This window comes from Protopterus annectens, chromosome 8.part0 (genome assembly GCF_019279795.1).
Source record: "Protopterus annectens isolate FY-2018-M chromosome 8.part0, PAN1.0, whole genome shotgun sequence".
Taxonomy (NCBI): domain Eukaryota; kingdom Metazoa; phylum Chordata; order Ceratodontiformes; family Protopteridae; genus Protopterus; species Protopterus annectens.
Window position 1 is genome coordinate 1,101,380,093 of NC_056741.1, and position 18,512 is coordinate 1,101,398,604.

The following is an 18,512-nucleotide window of genomic DNA, read 5'->3' on the forward strand; positions in this document are numbered from 1 at the left end:
AGTGCGAGTGGTAAGTACTAGGTAGCCTGTCTAGCACAAGAGGAGTGGTTCTTGGCCCAGGAATTGTAGTTTATTGATCATTCGGGAAGTTGTCCATCTCTTTCAACTTTCTGGTTTAAAAGACCACATCTGCGCTTGTTTCCCATCCTTCCTGTAACTAACCTACTGGAAAGCACTAGAAAGCCTTAAACTGATACAAGGCTTCTAGCATACAAAAGAGACCTTGGAGTGATTGAGCATCAGTTTTCTGTATTTTCTTGCTGTACTTAACTGTTTTCCGCCTAAACGCTGATTTTTTTTCAGCACTTATTGTGATTTAAAAGCTTGTTTTTTTTCACATATTGCACTTATTTGACTGCCTGCACTTTTAAAAAGTTGTTTTTTGTTTAAATAAATTGTTTAACTGTTGTAGGCTACACACTAAAGTGCGACAGCCTTTTCTGATCGCTTGTAGTCGTTTAAAGCTGTTTTAAGTGTACTTTTTACTGTTTTTGCCTTATCTTTTAAAAAAATTATTTTCCCGCCTTCTAAGCTGGTATAATCCAGTTTTCAGGCTAGTGCTAAATTCAGGGCTGTGTTACAAGTTTCTGAGTTGCCCATATCTTACTTGGATAGAGGGAAGTTTCTCTGTTCACCTGTGAGAGAGGGGAACTTTGAGCAGCCATCTGTCCCTGGAGGAGTGGTTCCAGCCCAGAAGTTAGTAGTTTAAAAACCGGGTTTGCACGGTTTTGTGCACTGGGCAGCACCGGTTAGCTAGGGTTAAATTATTCCCGGCTCCACTAAGTCTCCTCTTCAGTTTTTCACTTGAAACTAGTCTAACTCTCAACCTAAGCACTCAGAAAGCACCCTACAGTCCAGCACTTGCTCAGACCTAATAGCAAGCACTAATATACCCCAACACTTGACTGCCCAGCAGTGCAAGGCTCTTTATCCACCCCTCACCAATCAAGCGACTAAGCAGCTCACCCTACTATTCAGGCATGACCAAAGGGCAACTTCAGGTGTACTCTCCAGTCCAGCTGATGAATCTGGGTATCCTGAGGCAATGTTACAACTGCCTCATGTACACAGACAGCCCTCTCCTCCTACCACAAAACACTAACATATGCAAGAGATGCAATTATACAGCCAAACTGGAGGCTAAGGTCTCTCCACCCAAGACTGGAACAGACAGTCATGAGGAGAAGGTTAACACTTGCACCACACCTCCAGCCTCACAGAAACCTACTAAACCAGCACTGGCAAAAAATACACATAAATACACAAAATCATACTCGGACTCTGTAAATAAAAACCTGCAAAAGCATCAGAGAGGTCCAAAACAGACACCCACAAAACCTGCACCTCCCGTCACAAACCAGACAACACATAAAACACAAAATCAATGTGCCGCACAATCACAGCCCTTAAGGTGAAATAACATACCTAACACACTAGTAATAGGTGACTCAATAGTCAAGCACACTGACGCCCCACTCACTAGGCTGGACAAGGAGAAGGTTACAGTTAGCTGCCTATCGGGAGCCGGAATTCGCCACATAACACAAGCACTCAGGTCACTCCAGAACAAGTACAAATATGACTCTGTCATTGTTCATCATGTTGGTGTGAATGACCTGAGATGTACCTCCCTTGACTACATGAAAAGAGACATGGAAGAGCTCTCTGATCATGTAGCCCAGGCGGGTATGACCCTGACCCTGAGTAGCATCCTGCCCTCACCAAGAATGATACCTCAGTATAAAGAAAAAATGACCAATTTCAACAATTGGCTAAGCTTCTGGTGTCATTCAAAGGGGATCCAGTGTCTGTCAGCCTGGGATGACATGCTCGACAAGCCACTTTGCTTTGCAAGAGACTGCTTGCACCTATCACCCCTTGGTTTTCAAATACTAGCCAAGGCTGTTGCTGCTCCCATAGTGCCTTTTTTAGGCAAGGCTCAAAATTCAAACCCACCACCGTAAACAGCACAAGTAAAAAAATGAGGGTTATGCTACTCAATGCCAGGAGTTTAAATCTCAAAATGCATGCGCTCAAAGCACTCCTAAGTATGGAGAACGTTGACATCTGTGCAGTAACTGAAACCTGGTTCAAGGCTCCAGAGAACACTCCAGCACTACTGGGCTACAACTCATACCACACATTTTGGCCACAGAACACGGACCAAAACACAAAAGGAGGGGGGTGTATCCATATTCATCAAGGGTACTCACACCTTCAGGTTAGTGGCGCAGCATGATACCTCTGAGATCATCCATGTGCAACTAACATCGGGCAACTCTGCAATGCAAATTGTGGCCTGCTACAGATCACCCTCCATGACCCAGGACCACCACTCCGCCTTTCTGGAGACACTGGAAAATATGAAGGTCCTACCGAACACCCTGATATTGGGCGATTTCAATTACCCTATCATTAACTGGGAAAACTACTTGAGTACAAACTCCCAGGCTCAGCTCTTCCTGAAATTTATCAACTCAAATGCCCTGGATCAGCTGGTAAACTCCCCTACCAGAGGCCACAACATATTCGACCTGGTCATCACCAACATGGGCGACAGGTGTTCCGTACCGGAGGTCAACCCGTCACTGGTTAGATCAGACCATAAACTAATCACCCTGGATGTTCACACCCCACCACCATCCCCAACCAAGGAAACCACAGTGAAAAACTTTTCTAAAGCAAACTTGACCTTACTTAAGGCAGAGGTGGTAAGTTTCACAGCCCCCATGCTAAAGGATAACACTGCCCAAGATGCAGAATCCTTTACAATTGCACTCTATGAGCACCTACAAGGATGCATGGATTGTGCCATAACCAGCAAGACCAAGACTCACTCCCCTACGAGAAGGAAACCAGTCTGGTGGACCCCTGCCATAAACAGGTTATACAACAGAAGGAGGAAGCTAGTTCAGAAAAAAAGCAAATCCCAAGAAGGAAAGAAATCCCTGATCAGTATCATTAAGAAACTAAGGTCCCTCATAAAATCATCCAAGGCTAACTTCGAAAGAAAAATAGCCAAGGATTCAAAAGATAACCACAAAGCCCTTTTTAGCTATGTCAAGAATCTAAGTGGCATCTCGCAGATATGCTCTGAGCTACTGCAAAATAGCACAAAATATACTGAACCTACTGATCTTGCCAACATCCTGGCAGATAGATTCAGTGCAAACTTCACCTCCCTCTCGCCTTCAAAAGGGCCCACAACAATACCGGAAAAGTGTAGTGTCCTGGAAATCACAGAAGCACAGGTGAAAACAGCCCTTTCAAAAGCCAAAAACACAGCATCAATGGGGCCAGATGGTGTCCCAGGCTGCATCTTGCATGAACTATAGAAGGAACTAATCCCCCACCTAAACACGCTGTTCAACCTCAGCCTCTCCACAGGCTACGTGCCCACAGAATGGTGCACAGCAATGGTTATTCCACTCCACAAAGGAGGGGCCACAACTGACCCTGGTAACTATCGCCCCATAAGCCTGACTAGCCTGGTCTGCAAGGCTATGGAGCGCATCATCATGGAACTCATTAACAAAGACATTGGGAACCTCCAAACACTTGACCCGACACAGTTCGACTTTGTTAAGGGCAGATCATGCCTACTAAACCTGGTTGACTTCTTTGAGACAGTCACCAAAGCCATAGACAAGGGAAAGGTGGTTCACACAGCCTACTTTAATCTCGCCAAGGCAATTGACACCATTCCTCACTCGGGTATTATAGAAAAACTCACCAGCCTGAACATAAACCCCTACGTCACAAGATGGGTTGCCAACTGGCTTACAGACAGAACACACACAGTAAGAATATCGGGCTCCAGGTCCGACTCTAAACCAGTCACAAGTGGTGTCCCACAAGGCTTGATTCTGGGACCCCTACTATTTGGCATATATTTCTCAGAAGTACAGATAAACACAGGAGGACTATGGCTAACCAAGTTTGCCGATGACTGCAAACTGGGAGCCAAAACTGACTCTCCGGCTGACACGGACATCCTTCAAAAAGGCCTTAATAAGACAGATACCTGGTGTCAAAGTCATGGCCTCAAGCTAAATGCCAAAAAATGCATAGTCATCCCATTTGGGAAAAACAAAACACCCACGACTTACCACATAGGCGGCAGCACCCTTAATACAGAAGAGGTAATAAGAGATCTGGGGACCCAGGTAGATAGCAATCTCTCCTTTGACAATCATATTGCCAAAGTAGTTAGGAAATCCTTTTATGTGGCCCATCTAATTACTAAGGGGTTCACATCTAGAAATAAAGAGGTTATAGTGCCCCTCTACTCATCACTCATCAGACCCATCATAGAGTACAATGCCCCATTTGGGATGTACCACACAAGACACTTCCAACAGCTGGAAAGACCACAAAAGCACCTCACCAAGAGGATTACTGGCCTCAAACATATGCCCTATGCAGCTCGACCGAAAAAAACTCTGGCTGTACTCAGTGGCATATCGCTTACTCAGAGGTGATCTCTGCCTGACTTACAAAGCTATGTCCAACTCAGAATTGATGGACATACTCCACCTAAATAAATCCAAGTCACTGTGAGCCACGCACTCTAGTGAGCTAAACCTCACCACAACAATAAATAGAACATGCTGGAGGGATACATTCCTGTCACAGAGACTCCTCATGCTTTGGAACAAAATTCCTAACTAAATTAGGCAGAGCCCCTCACTAACACTCTTCAAGAGAAGCCTTGACGAGTGGATGGGAAACAGAAAATAGAGCCCTGGGATCACTTCATTGGCTCTGCTTGACAGAGGCTCAGTTAATTAATCAATGGGGCGGCGAAAGCCGACACACACTGGCTAGGCTTAAAAATGCCCTTGGGCATATAGCCTAGTACCTACCTATGAACCTATGAACAGTTTGGCAATTATATAACTTAATACACAATTACATACCCACCATAATCCAGCATAATTAGTGCTGGAAACCAAAGTGATGCATCCACCTCCTTCCTGTCCACTAATATTAATGCCTTAAACACAGCTGTGTTCTTCTGCATTCAGAAGCAATTTTTTAAAGTAACTTTATTTGTAAATTAGAGTAAAATCACCTTTGTTTTTTGTATAAAAAAGTCACTTCTTCTCTTTAGATGTGATCTTTAAAGTGGCTAACAGTCATCCACTATGGCACTGCTCAGCAGTCTCACATCAGGCTGGGTGATCAATGGATGGAAATGAAGATTGTGTGTCCAAAGTTAAAGCAGCTGTAAGCCAAGCCACTCTCTCTACACCAGAGAAATAACTATTTTTAAACTGGAAAAACTTTAATAATAGATGTCACCAAGCGCTTTCACCCTGTAACCTCGAGGCTTCATCAGAGTCTCTCTCTCAGCCACTCTGATGAAGCCCTGAGGTTACAGGGTGAAAGCGCTTGGTGACTTTTACTATTAAAGTTTTTCCAGTTCATTGATTGTGGTTGCATGACTGTCGTGGCGTTTTTATTTTCTTTTGTATTTATGTTATAGTTTTCCCTCTTTTGGGAGTATTTTCTTTTAAATAAATATCTTTATTGGGCAATGTTAATGTAAGAGGACCTTGGCAGGAATTCTGATAATAAGGTGCATTTCTTCTGCCACACAGAATTTACCTATTCTTAATGTAATGTCTATGGTCAGCAAGGATGATGGAAATGATATCACACAGGTTACATTATGGTGACCCTTACACTATGTGCTAATAAGCTTTGTACTTAGCTCCTGTGATTGCTGGCAAGCAACTAAGGATGATGGAAATAATACTACACAGGTTACATTTTGGCAGCTCCTCCACTACATGCTAAGGATCTCTGTACTTAGTTTATGTGCGTGTTTGTGAGCACCAAGGAATTAACTTCTCACCGGACAGGTCAACACATATAATACTTTTACAGGGTCTTCACTCTGCTTCTCTAGTTTCTATCCCATAACCTCCTCCATCACTCTTTGCTTCACATTCAGTAGTCTGTGCTGTCATCTTGTCCTTCTGTTACTCTTTGCTGCTTTATACTATTCTAACACGGTCATTAGTGCTACCTGAATAGCATTTCTTTAGTCTGGACTTAAATCATATACACCATACTGTTTTACTGGGGATTATATGACTGTGCCTAGCTTGTCATCTGCAAACTTAGTCAGCCACAGCCCTTTGGTATTGGTTTTTACTTCATAAATGTAAAATCTACTATTGATACAATCTGTCATGCTTTACCATTTATTAGTACCTTCTTTTTTCTTGCCGTTGCTGTCACCCTTGCTTTCTAATTTGGCTTAATTTTTTTTTAGATTACTGCTTGAAATAGTATTTTTTTGTACACTGTATCAAGTCTTGATGGGTAAACCTCTTTATACCTTTGCCAGCCTTGCTAGAAAAATAATGACTTTGTATGCCACCTAATCACATTACTGCCTATTTTCATTCATGTTGTCACCTGAGATAACTACTGATGTCAAATAATTCCATCTTGTTCACCTTGTTTATTCATAAGAGACTTCTTAAACAGCAATGTTTATAGAGTATCTTTCTGTAATAGGTAGTGCTTATAAGTATATGTATAAGCACTGGCATCCTCTTTTTAGTTTTCTGATTCTGGAGATATATTTGTTTTTCTTATCTTTGTAGTGGTCATGTTTTGTATAAATGGCTTGAAATTTAATAAACGTATCCCACAGTGATGCTGCTGATGCTGGACTAGTCTCAGTCTACTCCTGAAGGCGCTGCCACATTTAAGACATCTGAAAGGATTTTCTCTTGAGTGACATTTCCGATGTCGAATCATATTAGATCTACAAGCAAAACCTTTCTGACATTCTGGACATTGGAAAGGTTTATCTCCTGTGTGAATTCTCTGGTGCTGAGCCAATGCTGCTTTACCCTTAAAAGAACTCCCACAATCTGTACATGCAAAGGGAGTCTCTCTTGTGTGACACTGCTTGTGCCGAATCATATTTGATCTACATGTGAAGCTTTTTCCACAGTCTGTACACTGAAAAGGTTTATCTCCAGTATGAATTCTTTGGTGCTGAACAAGAGTTGCTTTACATCTGAAACCCCCCCCACATTCCTGACATTCATAAGGCCTCTGTCTTGTGTGACTCTTTTGATGCCGAATCATATTAGATTTACAAGTGAAATTCTTCCCACATTCTGTACACTGAAAAGGTTTATCACCTGTATGAATTCGATGGTGCTGTGCAAGAGTAGATTTACATCTGAAAGAATTGCCACATACCTCACATGTAAAAGGTTTCTCTCCAGTGTGAATCTGTTGATGCCGTATTGCATTGGATTTACTAGTGAAGCTTCTTTCACAATATGCACAATGAAAAGGTCTAATTCCTGTATGTATTTGTTGGTGTCTGACAGCATTCGATTTGGTTTTGAAATGCTTGCCACACTCAGTACATTTAAAAGGATTCTCTAATAAGTCAGATAACTGATATACAGAATACTGCTCGTGCCATTTATATTTTACTTTCTCAGCTGTAGTCCTAAATTGTTTTATTCTAGCATGATTATGCTGGTGAGTCCTGAGGTTTGACAACTGTGTAAAACATCTTCCACATTCAGAGCATTCATATGGTCTCTCACCAGTGTGGCTCCGCATATGTGACTGGAGCTTAGACAGCTGTGTAAAACATTTAACACATTCTGTACACTTATATGGTCTTATTCTAGTATGAATTAGCTGATGTCGCTCCAGAGTTGATTTACAATTGAAGGAATTTCCGCAATCAGAACATATGAAATATGTCTGTCTTGTATGACTTTTCTGGTGCCTGATCAAATTTGCTTTACATGTGAAACTCTTTTCACAGTTTGTGCATGGAAACAGTTTAGCTCCAGTGTGAATTCGCATATGTATGTCAAGAATTGATTTACATTTGAATGTACTTCCACATTCAGTACAGTTAACCGTTTTTTCTTTCGTGTGACGTTTTCGATGCCGAATCATATTTGAACGACATGTGAAACATCTCCCGCAGTCTGCACATTGAAAAGGCTTTTCTCCCGTATGAATTCTCTGATGCTGAATTAACGTTGATTTACATCTAAAACAATTGCCACACTGAGGACACATAAAAGGTTTCTCTCTTGTGTGACACTGCCGATGCCTTATCATGTTTGATTTACATGCAAATCTCCTCCCACATTCTGGGCAAGGAAATGGTTTCAGTCCTGTGTGAATCTGTTGATGCCTCACAGCATTTGATTTGCTCTGAAAGCTCTTTCCACAGTAAGTACATTTAAACTGATTTTTATCTATCTGAATCACCTTATATTCTTGCACTCTTGATTTAGATGTTTCTTCTGTTTTGATAACGTCCAGAAATCTAATCTGTTTTTTTACTAATTGACTTTGCTGGTGTACAGTAATATTTGATTTCACTGCAAGAGCGTTTTGATTGTCCACAGGTCTGAAAGTCTTAGCATTTGTGTGTTTCAGATGGTTTGGACTTAAATCTAGTTTTCTTTGAAAATCCTGTCTCCATTTTGGAAACTTTGCAGAGAAAATATTGGTATGGATTAGTTCATGCTGGGCTAGATTTAAGTAACTTGCAAAACATTTGTCACAATGAACACAATGAAAATACTTCTCATCATTGTAAAAGTAGTTTTCATTGTTGTGGATGTCTTGAAATACTGAAAGATTTGCAGGCTGGCTGAAAGCCCTGAACCAAATGCTTTGCTGAAAAAGGTTTTGTGTCATGTGAGACAGATGGACTCTTTTTGAGTCATGAATCCACTGATACTCTTTAAAGATATTGTACTTATCGAAATTGATAAGATCTGGTAAAATGTTTCCATGTGTGCCGTATTCAGATGTTCTTTCTTGCCTGCTTGACTGCTTCTCTACAACCAGTTCAGATTTGAACTCTTGTCCAAATACCACAGCTTCCGTGGCTAGAAACAGAAAACAGACATTTCATTAACTGGTTTAAAGTTAAAGTTTGCATTACAAATGAAAAAAATGTTAGCCTACAATCATGTCAGTTAAATGACATATAGTTGCTACAAGTTTCAAAGCGGTTAAAACTGGTTACTCACTAAATGCCTATAGGCTCAGCTTCTCCCACTTTTTAGGTGGCCTTTCTCCTTAGCATAACTCCATCACATTAGCATATGTATTCTGTAACAATGCATGCACTTCTTCTCAAGAAAATGTCTGGGTTTGTGTATGTGAAACATGTAGCGCTCCTAAAACTATGTTACAAGTAACTTATTTTGTTTAGGGTGATGTAAGTTGTTCATTGATCAGCACAAAGGAAGATATCCAAAAGGTTTCAAGCAGGAAGATACAAGGTTTCCCAGTTCCCCTCACAAATGTTTTCAAGAATAAAGTCCTAAAGGCAACACACAAAGAAATCTGAGGCTGATATTTTAATTGGGGATAAAGCTTTGTGCCACATTCAGTCACTAGCATGCATGTAATGGGATCAACTACTTTTTGGTTGCTCTGTTTGGACTACAAACCATTTCACATAGTTTGAATCTCCCCTTTGGGGATTATATATGACTGTGAATTAAGCTATCTAAGTTAGAAGAACTTGATGGGGTGGGTCACAGGACAAATAATCTGACTTAGGAGAACTTGATGGAGTGGGTCACATGACAAATAATCTAATTTAGGAGAACTTGATGGGGTGGGTCACAGGACAAATAATCTAATTTAGGAGAACTTGATAGGGTGGGTCACAGGACAAATAGTCTAACTTAGGAGAACTTGATGGGGTGGGTCACAGGACAAATAATCTAACTTTGGGGAACTTGATGGGGTGGGTCACAGGACAAATAATCAACTGTGGCAAAATATGAATCCTTTTCTCACTAACTGGTTTTCTGATGCTCCATGCTAGAATGACAGTGGCCTAATGGCATTCTATAATGCTGCCAATCACCAGACACTGTCCTTATCCAGATTGCCACTAAACTGTATGCAGTCTCTAAATACATCTTATATGGACATTCATTGTGCTCAGACATGGCTTTGTGTACAACCCCCATACATATCAACCTTTGTTTAGTAGCTAGTTCATTTATAACTATAACAAGAATCCATTAGTATCCACGGAAGATTTACAAAAAGTAGTCATATAACATTTAACACAATGAAGTATCTTACAGTGATTCAGCTGGGTGACTTCTACTATTGGACTAATAAGGATATGCATTATAACACATACAAGCCATGGTGTACAAATTGACTGTTAAATGATACCTTCCTACACATCTCAAAGATACTAAGCATCCCACCTGTAAAGTATGTGCAATGGATGTATTTTGGTAGACAGTATAAATGTGCAAACCATTTAGTAAGACATGTACATCAAACTGAGTTTATCTATGGAAGCAAACCAAATAAATGAAATAAAAGAATAAAACAAATGTAGTAAACTATGACTGTTGCATTCTAACATGGTATGCATTACACACATACACACACACACACACACACACACACACACACACACACACACACACACACACACACACACACACACACACACACACACACACGCATGCACATCACAGGCCAAGAGACAGCTGTGCCATGGCAATGTGGGAGCTTTGTATACAAATCTGAACCTTCTAGCTAACTCTGTTGATCAGCTGTTGGGATACTAGATGGAAGTTAATCTATAGCCTGTGGTAGTTTAATTTACAGTGTGAGAGAAGCAGAGAGGCAGTACAAAATGTAGAAATACACGTACTGCCAAAAGGTGATTCATACGACTCCTTATGCACACTGGACTGTCATCAGTGGTTACCAGAAAGATGGAATGATGTGTGTGTCTGACATTCCAACACCAATCAGTATTGAGGAAGCATCTTATTGAAATATAAATTGTTTCAGCAAGGCATGTAATCCATCTAGTTAACTCAATGTGGCTATGTCATCATGTATTCTTTTTAAATGCCTTCAGTCTTTGTCATACAAGCTTAAATTCTTGTTCAGTCTCTGCTACTATTGTTCACGGTGTTATCTTAATGCATAGGTCTTTTGCATGAAAAAACAAACTTCTAAGATTGCCTGTGACATTGTTTTCCTTCCAAGCACAAGCTGGGCCTCATGTTTCCCTTTCTTGTTCGCAGTCTACTGGGCCTGGGCAGTACTGTTTTATATATCTTGAGGTGATGCATTACGTCATAATAGACCTTGTTAACAAACCCAGCTCCCTTTTAAACAACACTAACAAACACTGATTCAGCTTTATCACTTTCAACTTGATACTGTCACAGAAATCACAGTATTTATTTCACTGTGCCATTTCAATGTTCATATACCGAATGCCAGCTGGATCAACAAAGTTGCAATATGCAGATGATGTGGCATTACAAGCAGACTCTGAGCAGGAGCGTCACTAAATGATGAGTGTCTGGAATGCAAAACCAAAGGGACATGGGATGACTTAGAGTACAGCTGACAGTGGTCACAGTAGCAAATGTGAACAATCTGAAGAAAGTTATAACTGCGATAGAAGGGAAACACTGGAACCAGTTAACAGTTTAAAGTATCAGGGAGGTGTGGCTGAAGAAAAGAGAAGTCTGAATGAGGAGGTCAAAGCTAGAATAAGATGTACTGCAGCCAGCTGGCACAAAGTATCAGGGTTGGTGTGTGACAGAAAAATACCAACGAAGTTGAAAGCTAAAGTGTACAAAACAGTGGTGAGAACATTCCTCTTATATGGCACAGAAATCAAGGCAGTGACTGCTGAGCACCTGAAGAAGCTTGAGATGATAGACATGAAGTGACTGACACAGTTAGATAGATGCACACTGTGGGGCAGATACAAAAAATGAGGACATAAGAGCAGAAGCCAAAGTAGCTCTGATCCCTGATGAGGTAGAGGAGAACAGATTATAGTGCAGAAAAGCAGAAGATGATTTGGTAAAGCGAATTTGAAAGAGACAGGAAGCAGTTAGGAGGATATGCAGCCAAAAGATGGCTGGACTGTGTGAGAGAAGAGCTGAGACAGGCAGGCATAACTGTGAAAGATGAAGGGAGATTGTTACTGAATTGAGAGAAGTGACGAAAGCTGATGTAACACTCCAACCTCGTGTAAATATGGGAAAAAGGGGTATGGAAAATGATCCTAATGGCACTGATTCAAAGCCACCTTACTAATCTATTTTATTTTTTACATCTCCAGTTGACCAGCATACACCCACCTCTACAGGTTGTCCTATACTAATTTCCAGACCCCTCATGGCCATTTGTGCAAGCCCCATGGCCACCAATGCAGGCTTCTTATGGCCTTTTACCACAATTAAGCTTTACTTTCTATTACGTTCTGGGCTTGAGGCAGTCTACCATCTTTTGCCCCAGGCCCCTCATTGCAAACTGATCCTTTGTTGTTTGTTGGTCCCATGCACTGTCAACTCACCAAGAGATCCCATGTTTTACTGGGCACTTAATGGCAGTTTGTCATCTCATGACAATCTATTTACTCAGTGCTCTCTGTTCTTTATTACCCCTTTCATTTCTATGGGTGGGCACATTTTTTTAGCAGTATGTGGAGGCAGCCAGAATCAGGTAAAATAGTGTTTTCCACAGCCTAACAAAACTTATGTCATCTTAACATCCCCTCAATCACTCTTTCTCCCTTGTCCTTGTGTCCCTTTTCTTCCTTTTACATATCTGTCACATGTGCCACAAATGGCTGAGTTCATTATACTAGTGGTGGCAATACCTGTAGACATATAACACCTAGGTAGCAGTGACAGACTCATCCATGGATCAAAACTCTCTGAATCCTTCATGAAATGTTAAGAATCCTATAAATGCCACATTGTGGTACTGCAAATGAAACTGGTCATTTACAATACAAACAGGAAGTGCAGTGTACTTAAAGGGGTTTGTAGTGGTGTTTATATACAGCTGATCTTATGATAAATTTTATCAGTCAGCAGCACCATTCAAATTTCCGGAGGCTGTGCAAAAGAAGGCAGTTAAGTATCAAGCTTATGAATAAAAGCAATGAAGGAGCCATGCCTCAGTCCTCCTAAGCCTGGAAGCTGTTTGAAAGAGTTAATTTATGTCAGCATGGTTTAACTGTCAGGTTTGTTATAGCAGATTAACTCCTTCCCAAAATACACAACAGCTTTGCACTTGTTTATTTGTTTGTGTCTTTCGGCTTTTCCCAGTTAGGGGTCGCCACAGCGGAACTCCGGTCCGCTAATGATTGGTAGTGGATTTTTACGTACTGGGTTACTAGCCCTGACGCACAACCTTCAACGAAGGCATGCCCCATTCACGTATACCTCCACACAGAAGACGCTCTAGCTGAGAATCGAATGGGACAACGTCGTGCTATGAGGCGACAACGCTACCGCAGCACCACCACCACAGTTCAGAAAAACAGTGCCAGCCGCTCTTATTCTGCATGTGGTTTGTTTGAATCATGGTAATTTTATTGTCCAGTGAGAGCATCCAGCATCTGACCCTTTGCTTCTCTGCTTACACACTGATATTATGGAATTCATCAGCCTAAGAAAGGGTGAGCTTAAAAAAGAAGACTTCTTTCTCAAGTGAAATGGCAAAAAGAACAAGTGCCTAATCAATATAAGGAATAACTTACTTGAAAAATCACTGTTAGAAGAATATAGAAGAGGGAACTGATCAACTAAAATACTTAGAAAGATAGATGTCATAAAAGCAATGGGCAGTATTAGAATGAACCAGGATATATCATACACTATTGCAAATAAACTAAAGATAGCAGCACAGTCAGAAAAACATAGATGATATGCAGATAAATATAGAGGAAAAGTACAAAATAAGCAATTCATTGGTGACTATAAAAAAAGGTTAATAGAGAACCGGGAAACAAAGCAAAATGAACAGAAACACCACCAAAATGAAGAAATAAAATAAATTTTGGAGAACTATTTATGAAGACCCTGTGTAATATAACAAACATGCTGAATGGATAGAAAAAAGAAAACAAACAATAAGGAGTTCAGATGTAAAGGATATGAAATGGGATGAAGTAATAGCCACATAAATTGAAGCAAAATTAAGAAAAGCTCCTAACTGGAAAACACAAGGCCCAGATGCAGTACCTAACTTCTGGCTAAAAGTATTAACATCTTTACCCAAAGATATAGCCCTGAGTAATAATTACTTATATGCACATCCTGAACAGATACCAACCTGGTTAGCATCAGGAAAAATTATACTCCTCCTTAAGAGTGAACCTGTAAGCCATCCTAAAAACTACAGACTAGTAACTAGCCTTCCAACGATCTATAAACTATATACTGGAATTAATGCAGAGTTCATAGTCATTTAGAAGAAAACTCAATCATGGCAACTGGGCAAATGGGTAAAAAAAGAAAATCATATGGGACAACAAATCATTTGTTACTAAATAAAGTAATAATAAAGCATCTAACTATGGCATGGATAGATTGCAAAAAAGCATCTGACAGCATCCCAGATACATCCTAGATTGATCAATGACATTAGCGACCATGAAACAGTGGCAAACCACTTTGCAGTTAAGCCACGACAAAGGGCAAATTATTATCCCAGGGATAAAAATTCAAAGGGGTATATTCCAGGATGATTGTCTGTCACCACTGTTGTTTTGCCTTGCCCTTAACCCATTAAACTGTTTCCTTAACAGATTAGTTCTTGATTACAACTTGGCTCCCAGAAAACAACCTTGCTTAAAGACTTCTCATCTACTTTTTCAGGATGACTTAAAACTGTATAGTTCATCAGATGAGGAGTTGAAAGCACAACTGCAAGTATTTCAAACTTTCTCAGATGATGTAAGAATGTCATTTACTCTTGATAATGTGTAAAAGTAAAGTTTAAAGTAGGAAATTTGCAGTACTAAAAATATAAATCTGGGTCAGGAATGAGGTATAAAGGAACTTGAGCAGCAGGGTGTACATAAATATTTGGGAATTTATGAACAATTGGCATTAAAACATGAACAAATGTGAATAAAAGTCAGTAAAGAATACTTCAGAAGACTAAAACTAATTTGAAAAAAAAAAGCCTTGACATCTAGGAATAAAATCCAAGCTATAAACTAATTTGCTCATTCTAGTGTAACTTACAGTTTTGGTGTGACTGACTGGCCCCAAAAGGTATTGGATCAGTTGGACAGGACAACAAGAAAAATGCTTTAGGCTTATCAAATGATATATAAAAATCAGTGCATACCAACATTATATACTCCACACTCTGAAGGAGGTATGGGCCTCCTTGATTACATGTATAGATCTGAAGTCATGGGCCTGCATACATATCTGCTGACCTCATCAGATCCAAACATAGTGAAAGTTTTTAAACACGAGCAGAGGAAATCTAAGATGACCTCTCTGCTTAGTTTAGCAGAAGCATTCTGGTGTTAAGCGGGAAATTAATTCACATCCGAAGCAGACAAAAATCATACAGCAACTGCATGTGCCAAAAAAAACAAAAGAAAAGAATATAAGGAGAAGGCTCAGACGAAAAGGAAAGAAATGAGGAGAAACCATAATATAGGGGTATGTATAGAGATCTCTTGGTACAACCTTTGATGTAGGAATGGTTAAGGAGAGGTGAGCTGAAACCAAATGATGACAGGTTAATAATGCAGCCCAGGATAGTGGACTGCATACATGTCGGTTTATGAAGTCCATTGAACATGTAGGAAAAACAGACAAATGTAGGTTCTGTAAAAAATAATTGAAGACAGTTGCACAACTTGTTGATGGGTGCAATACATTCATGAGGAGAGTCTGTATGTTGAAAGGTACAATAAGGTGACAAAACTGTTGCTTTGGGGATTACGTAAACACTACACTATAGAAGTAGCTGAGAAGCAATGGAAACATGAACCACAAAGCATTATAGAGAATGATGAAGTGTACATCCCATGGGATGATCAAATATAAACAGTTCAAAAAATAGATGCAAGAAAACCAGCTACAGTAGTCTGTGAAAAAAGACAAAAGTAGCATTGATCATTGAAATTAATATACCAAGTGATTACAGTGCTTCCCATACAGACAGACACAAAGTCATAAAATATCAGAATGTGCAGGCAGAAATAATAGCAATGTGGAAGAAAGATACCCAAACCGTTCCAATAACAGTAGGAGCAGTGACTCTAATAAAAAAGAATCTACAGTTGTATTAAGATATACTACCAATACATATAACTCCATACATAATGCAGAAGGAGTGAATTCTGGGCACATTGCGAGTGCTGAGAAGAGTACTTTTAGTTAACAATATTGAAGCAATACTAATTTCATGAACTTTAATTATACCCTGACTTAGGAAAGGGGTCCATTTCTCTCATGGCATTAGAAACCCAGAAGACCTGAAGAAATTAAAATGAGAGAAGCTACTCAAAATTAGGGAGACTGGACATGAATGTGAACCATGTGGAAAGAAATTCTAAAGAGAGTGTGCCTCTGGGCAGCAAATAGTGAAAGGAGAAGAATACGTCCAGTTCACAAGACCACAGTATTGCTTATGTAACTGGGATACATGGGTACTATCAAGTCCATTAGAACCCTGTGCTGCTTTGTATTGCTAGGTAGAGTTGTCTGGGACAGCATTTGGTGAAATAACTTATGACCATGTGTGTTAGTATATGTTATGTTCTTCAAGGCCTCCCATGGTCATGATATGTTCTAGTGTGACTGGATGCAATCTACTATCACCCTCGGATATAGCATATAGCATACTGAATGTGAGCACCTATGCAATCTAGTATTGCTCTCAGGTACAACATACAGCATACCAGATGTGAGCACCTGTACAATCTAGTATTGCTCTTGGGTACAACATATAGAATACCAAATGTGAGCACCTGTGACTTGTGCAATCTACTACCACTCTTGTGTACAACATACAGGATACCAAATGTGAGCACCTATGCAATCTACTCTCACTCTCAGGTACAACATATAGTATACCAAATGCAAGCACCTGTGCAGTCTACTATCACTCTCAGGTGCAACACATAGCATACCAAATATGAGCACCTGTGCACTCTACTATCACTCTTGGGTACAACATCTATCCATCCACAATTCCTTTTTCCCATTTTTGCACAAGGGGTCGAGGTGTCACTTCAACAGTGGCAATCATCTAGAGCCAAGGTTTACACCTCCTGGTGGCTAGCCCTGCCATGGTAGTTATTTCCCACCACAAACTTTCACACACACTTATGGCCAATTTAGAGTCCCCTATCCACCTACTGCATGTCTTTGGAATGTGGTAGGAAACTGGGGCACTGGGAGAAAACTCATACAAACACAGGGAGAACATGCAGACTCTGAACAGAAGGCAACCCAGCTGAGAATTGAAACAGGGAACCTCTTGCTGCGAGGTGACAACACTATCTGTTGTGCCACTATATAGAATACCAAATGTAAGCACTTGTGCAATCTTCTATCGTTCTCAGGTACAACAAACAGAATACCAAATGTCAGCACCTGTGACCTGTGCAATCTACCGCCACTCTCATGTACAAGATATAGAATACCAAATGTGAGCACCTGTGCAATCTACTCTCACTCTCAGGTACAATATATAGAATACCAGATGTGAGCACGTTGTCTGTACTGTTGGTAATTATAAGCATTTAAAAACACCTGCCTGATTGTCAGCAGGAAAAACTGATAGTCAAGGATGCATGAGGAGTACTTGAGGAAGCATCTGCAACCTTTGATGTCCTGTAAACAGCATCTCTTCCACTCATATAAACATCCATGACATTTTTTGAAAAGCTTGTAACTTGTGCTAGAGATGCATGTGTGTGAGATGGTTATCTTTAACTATGTTCTGGTAAAGATAAGAATGGCAGAAATGTAAAGGTAGACCTACGTTCTGACAAACTCCGTCTTAATTCAACAGCCGTGAGCACTGCCTATGTCATGATCAAACCTGTGCATACTGTCCTCACAGGGTCACTAGGGCAGCTCAGAACTGAACTATCAGAAATAGCTACACTGATAGATTCAAGTTTAGCATGCATGTCATTAAGAAGACTGGAATACCCATATAGCATAAACTTGAAACATATACATGTTCTTTCTACTACATGCAAGACTGGACAGTCTCTTATGCTGGGCCCCTCCAAGGTGGGTAGTGATTACAGATCTTTCTATTGTTTATCAAAATGTTAAGAATTAGCTATCAGAAGGTGATATCTAGGGTGTTACCTGAAGGGAATATTGATGGATTTCCCCTTCTAGGAAGACTTCCAGAAAAAAAAAACATAACATGAAGAGATTGTAAGGAGAGAAAGCAAGGTACATAAGGTCTTTCTTTGCCCATGATATCAATATATGCAACAAGAAGGGTTGAAAAATGAGGAACATTTGCTGAAGGCTTATTTCATAACCTTTTGTTGCCAGCATGCAAGACTCCATGTCTCCATGTCTTTGGACTGGTATGTCATGAGGACTGCAACACAAGTAACAACAACATGTAGAATATATGGAACTTGGCAATTTAAGGTAACAGTGGTGTATGAACATAGATATGTATGAAGATGC

At 40.2% G+C, this 18,512-nt stretch overlaps 1 protein-coding gene across 1 annotated transcript in view; it reads right to left on the reverse strand.

Annotated features, from left to right (window-relative positions):
- Window positions 1-5,426: 5,426 nt before the first annotated feature.
- Window positions 5,427-18,512, reverse strand: part of LOC122809256 (zinc finger protein 271-like) — a 115,681-nt gene continuing 102,595 nt past the window's right edge. The window contains exon 5 of the mRNA XM_044080627.1: window positions 5,427-8,903. Within this exon, the coding sequence (XP_043936562.1) occupies window positions 6,574-8,903 (2,330 nt within the window). The 3' untranslated portion in view covers window positions 5,427-6,573. The remainder of the gene's footprint in view (window positions 8,904-18,512) is intronic.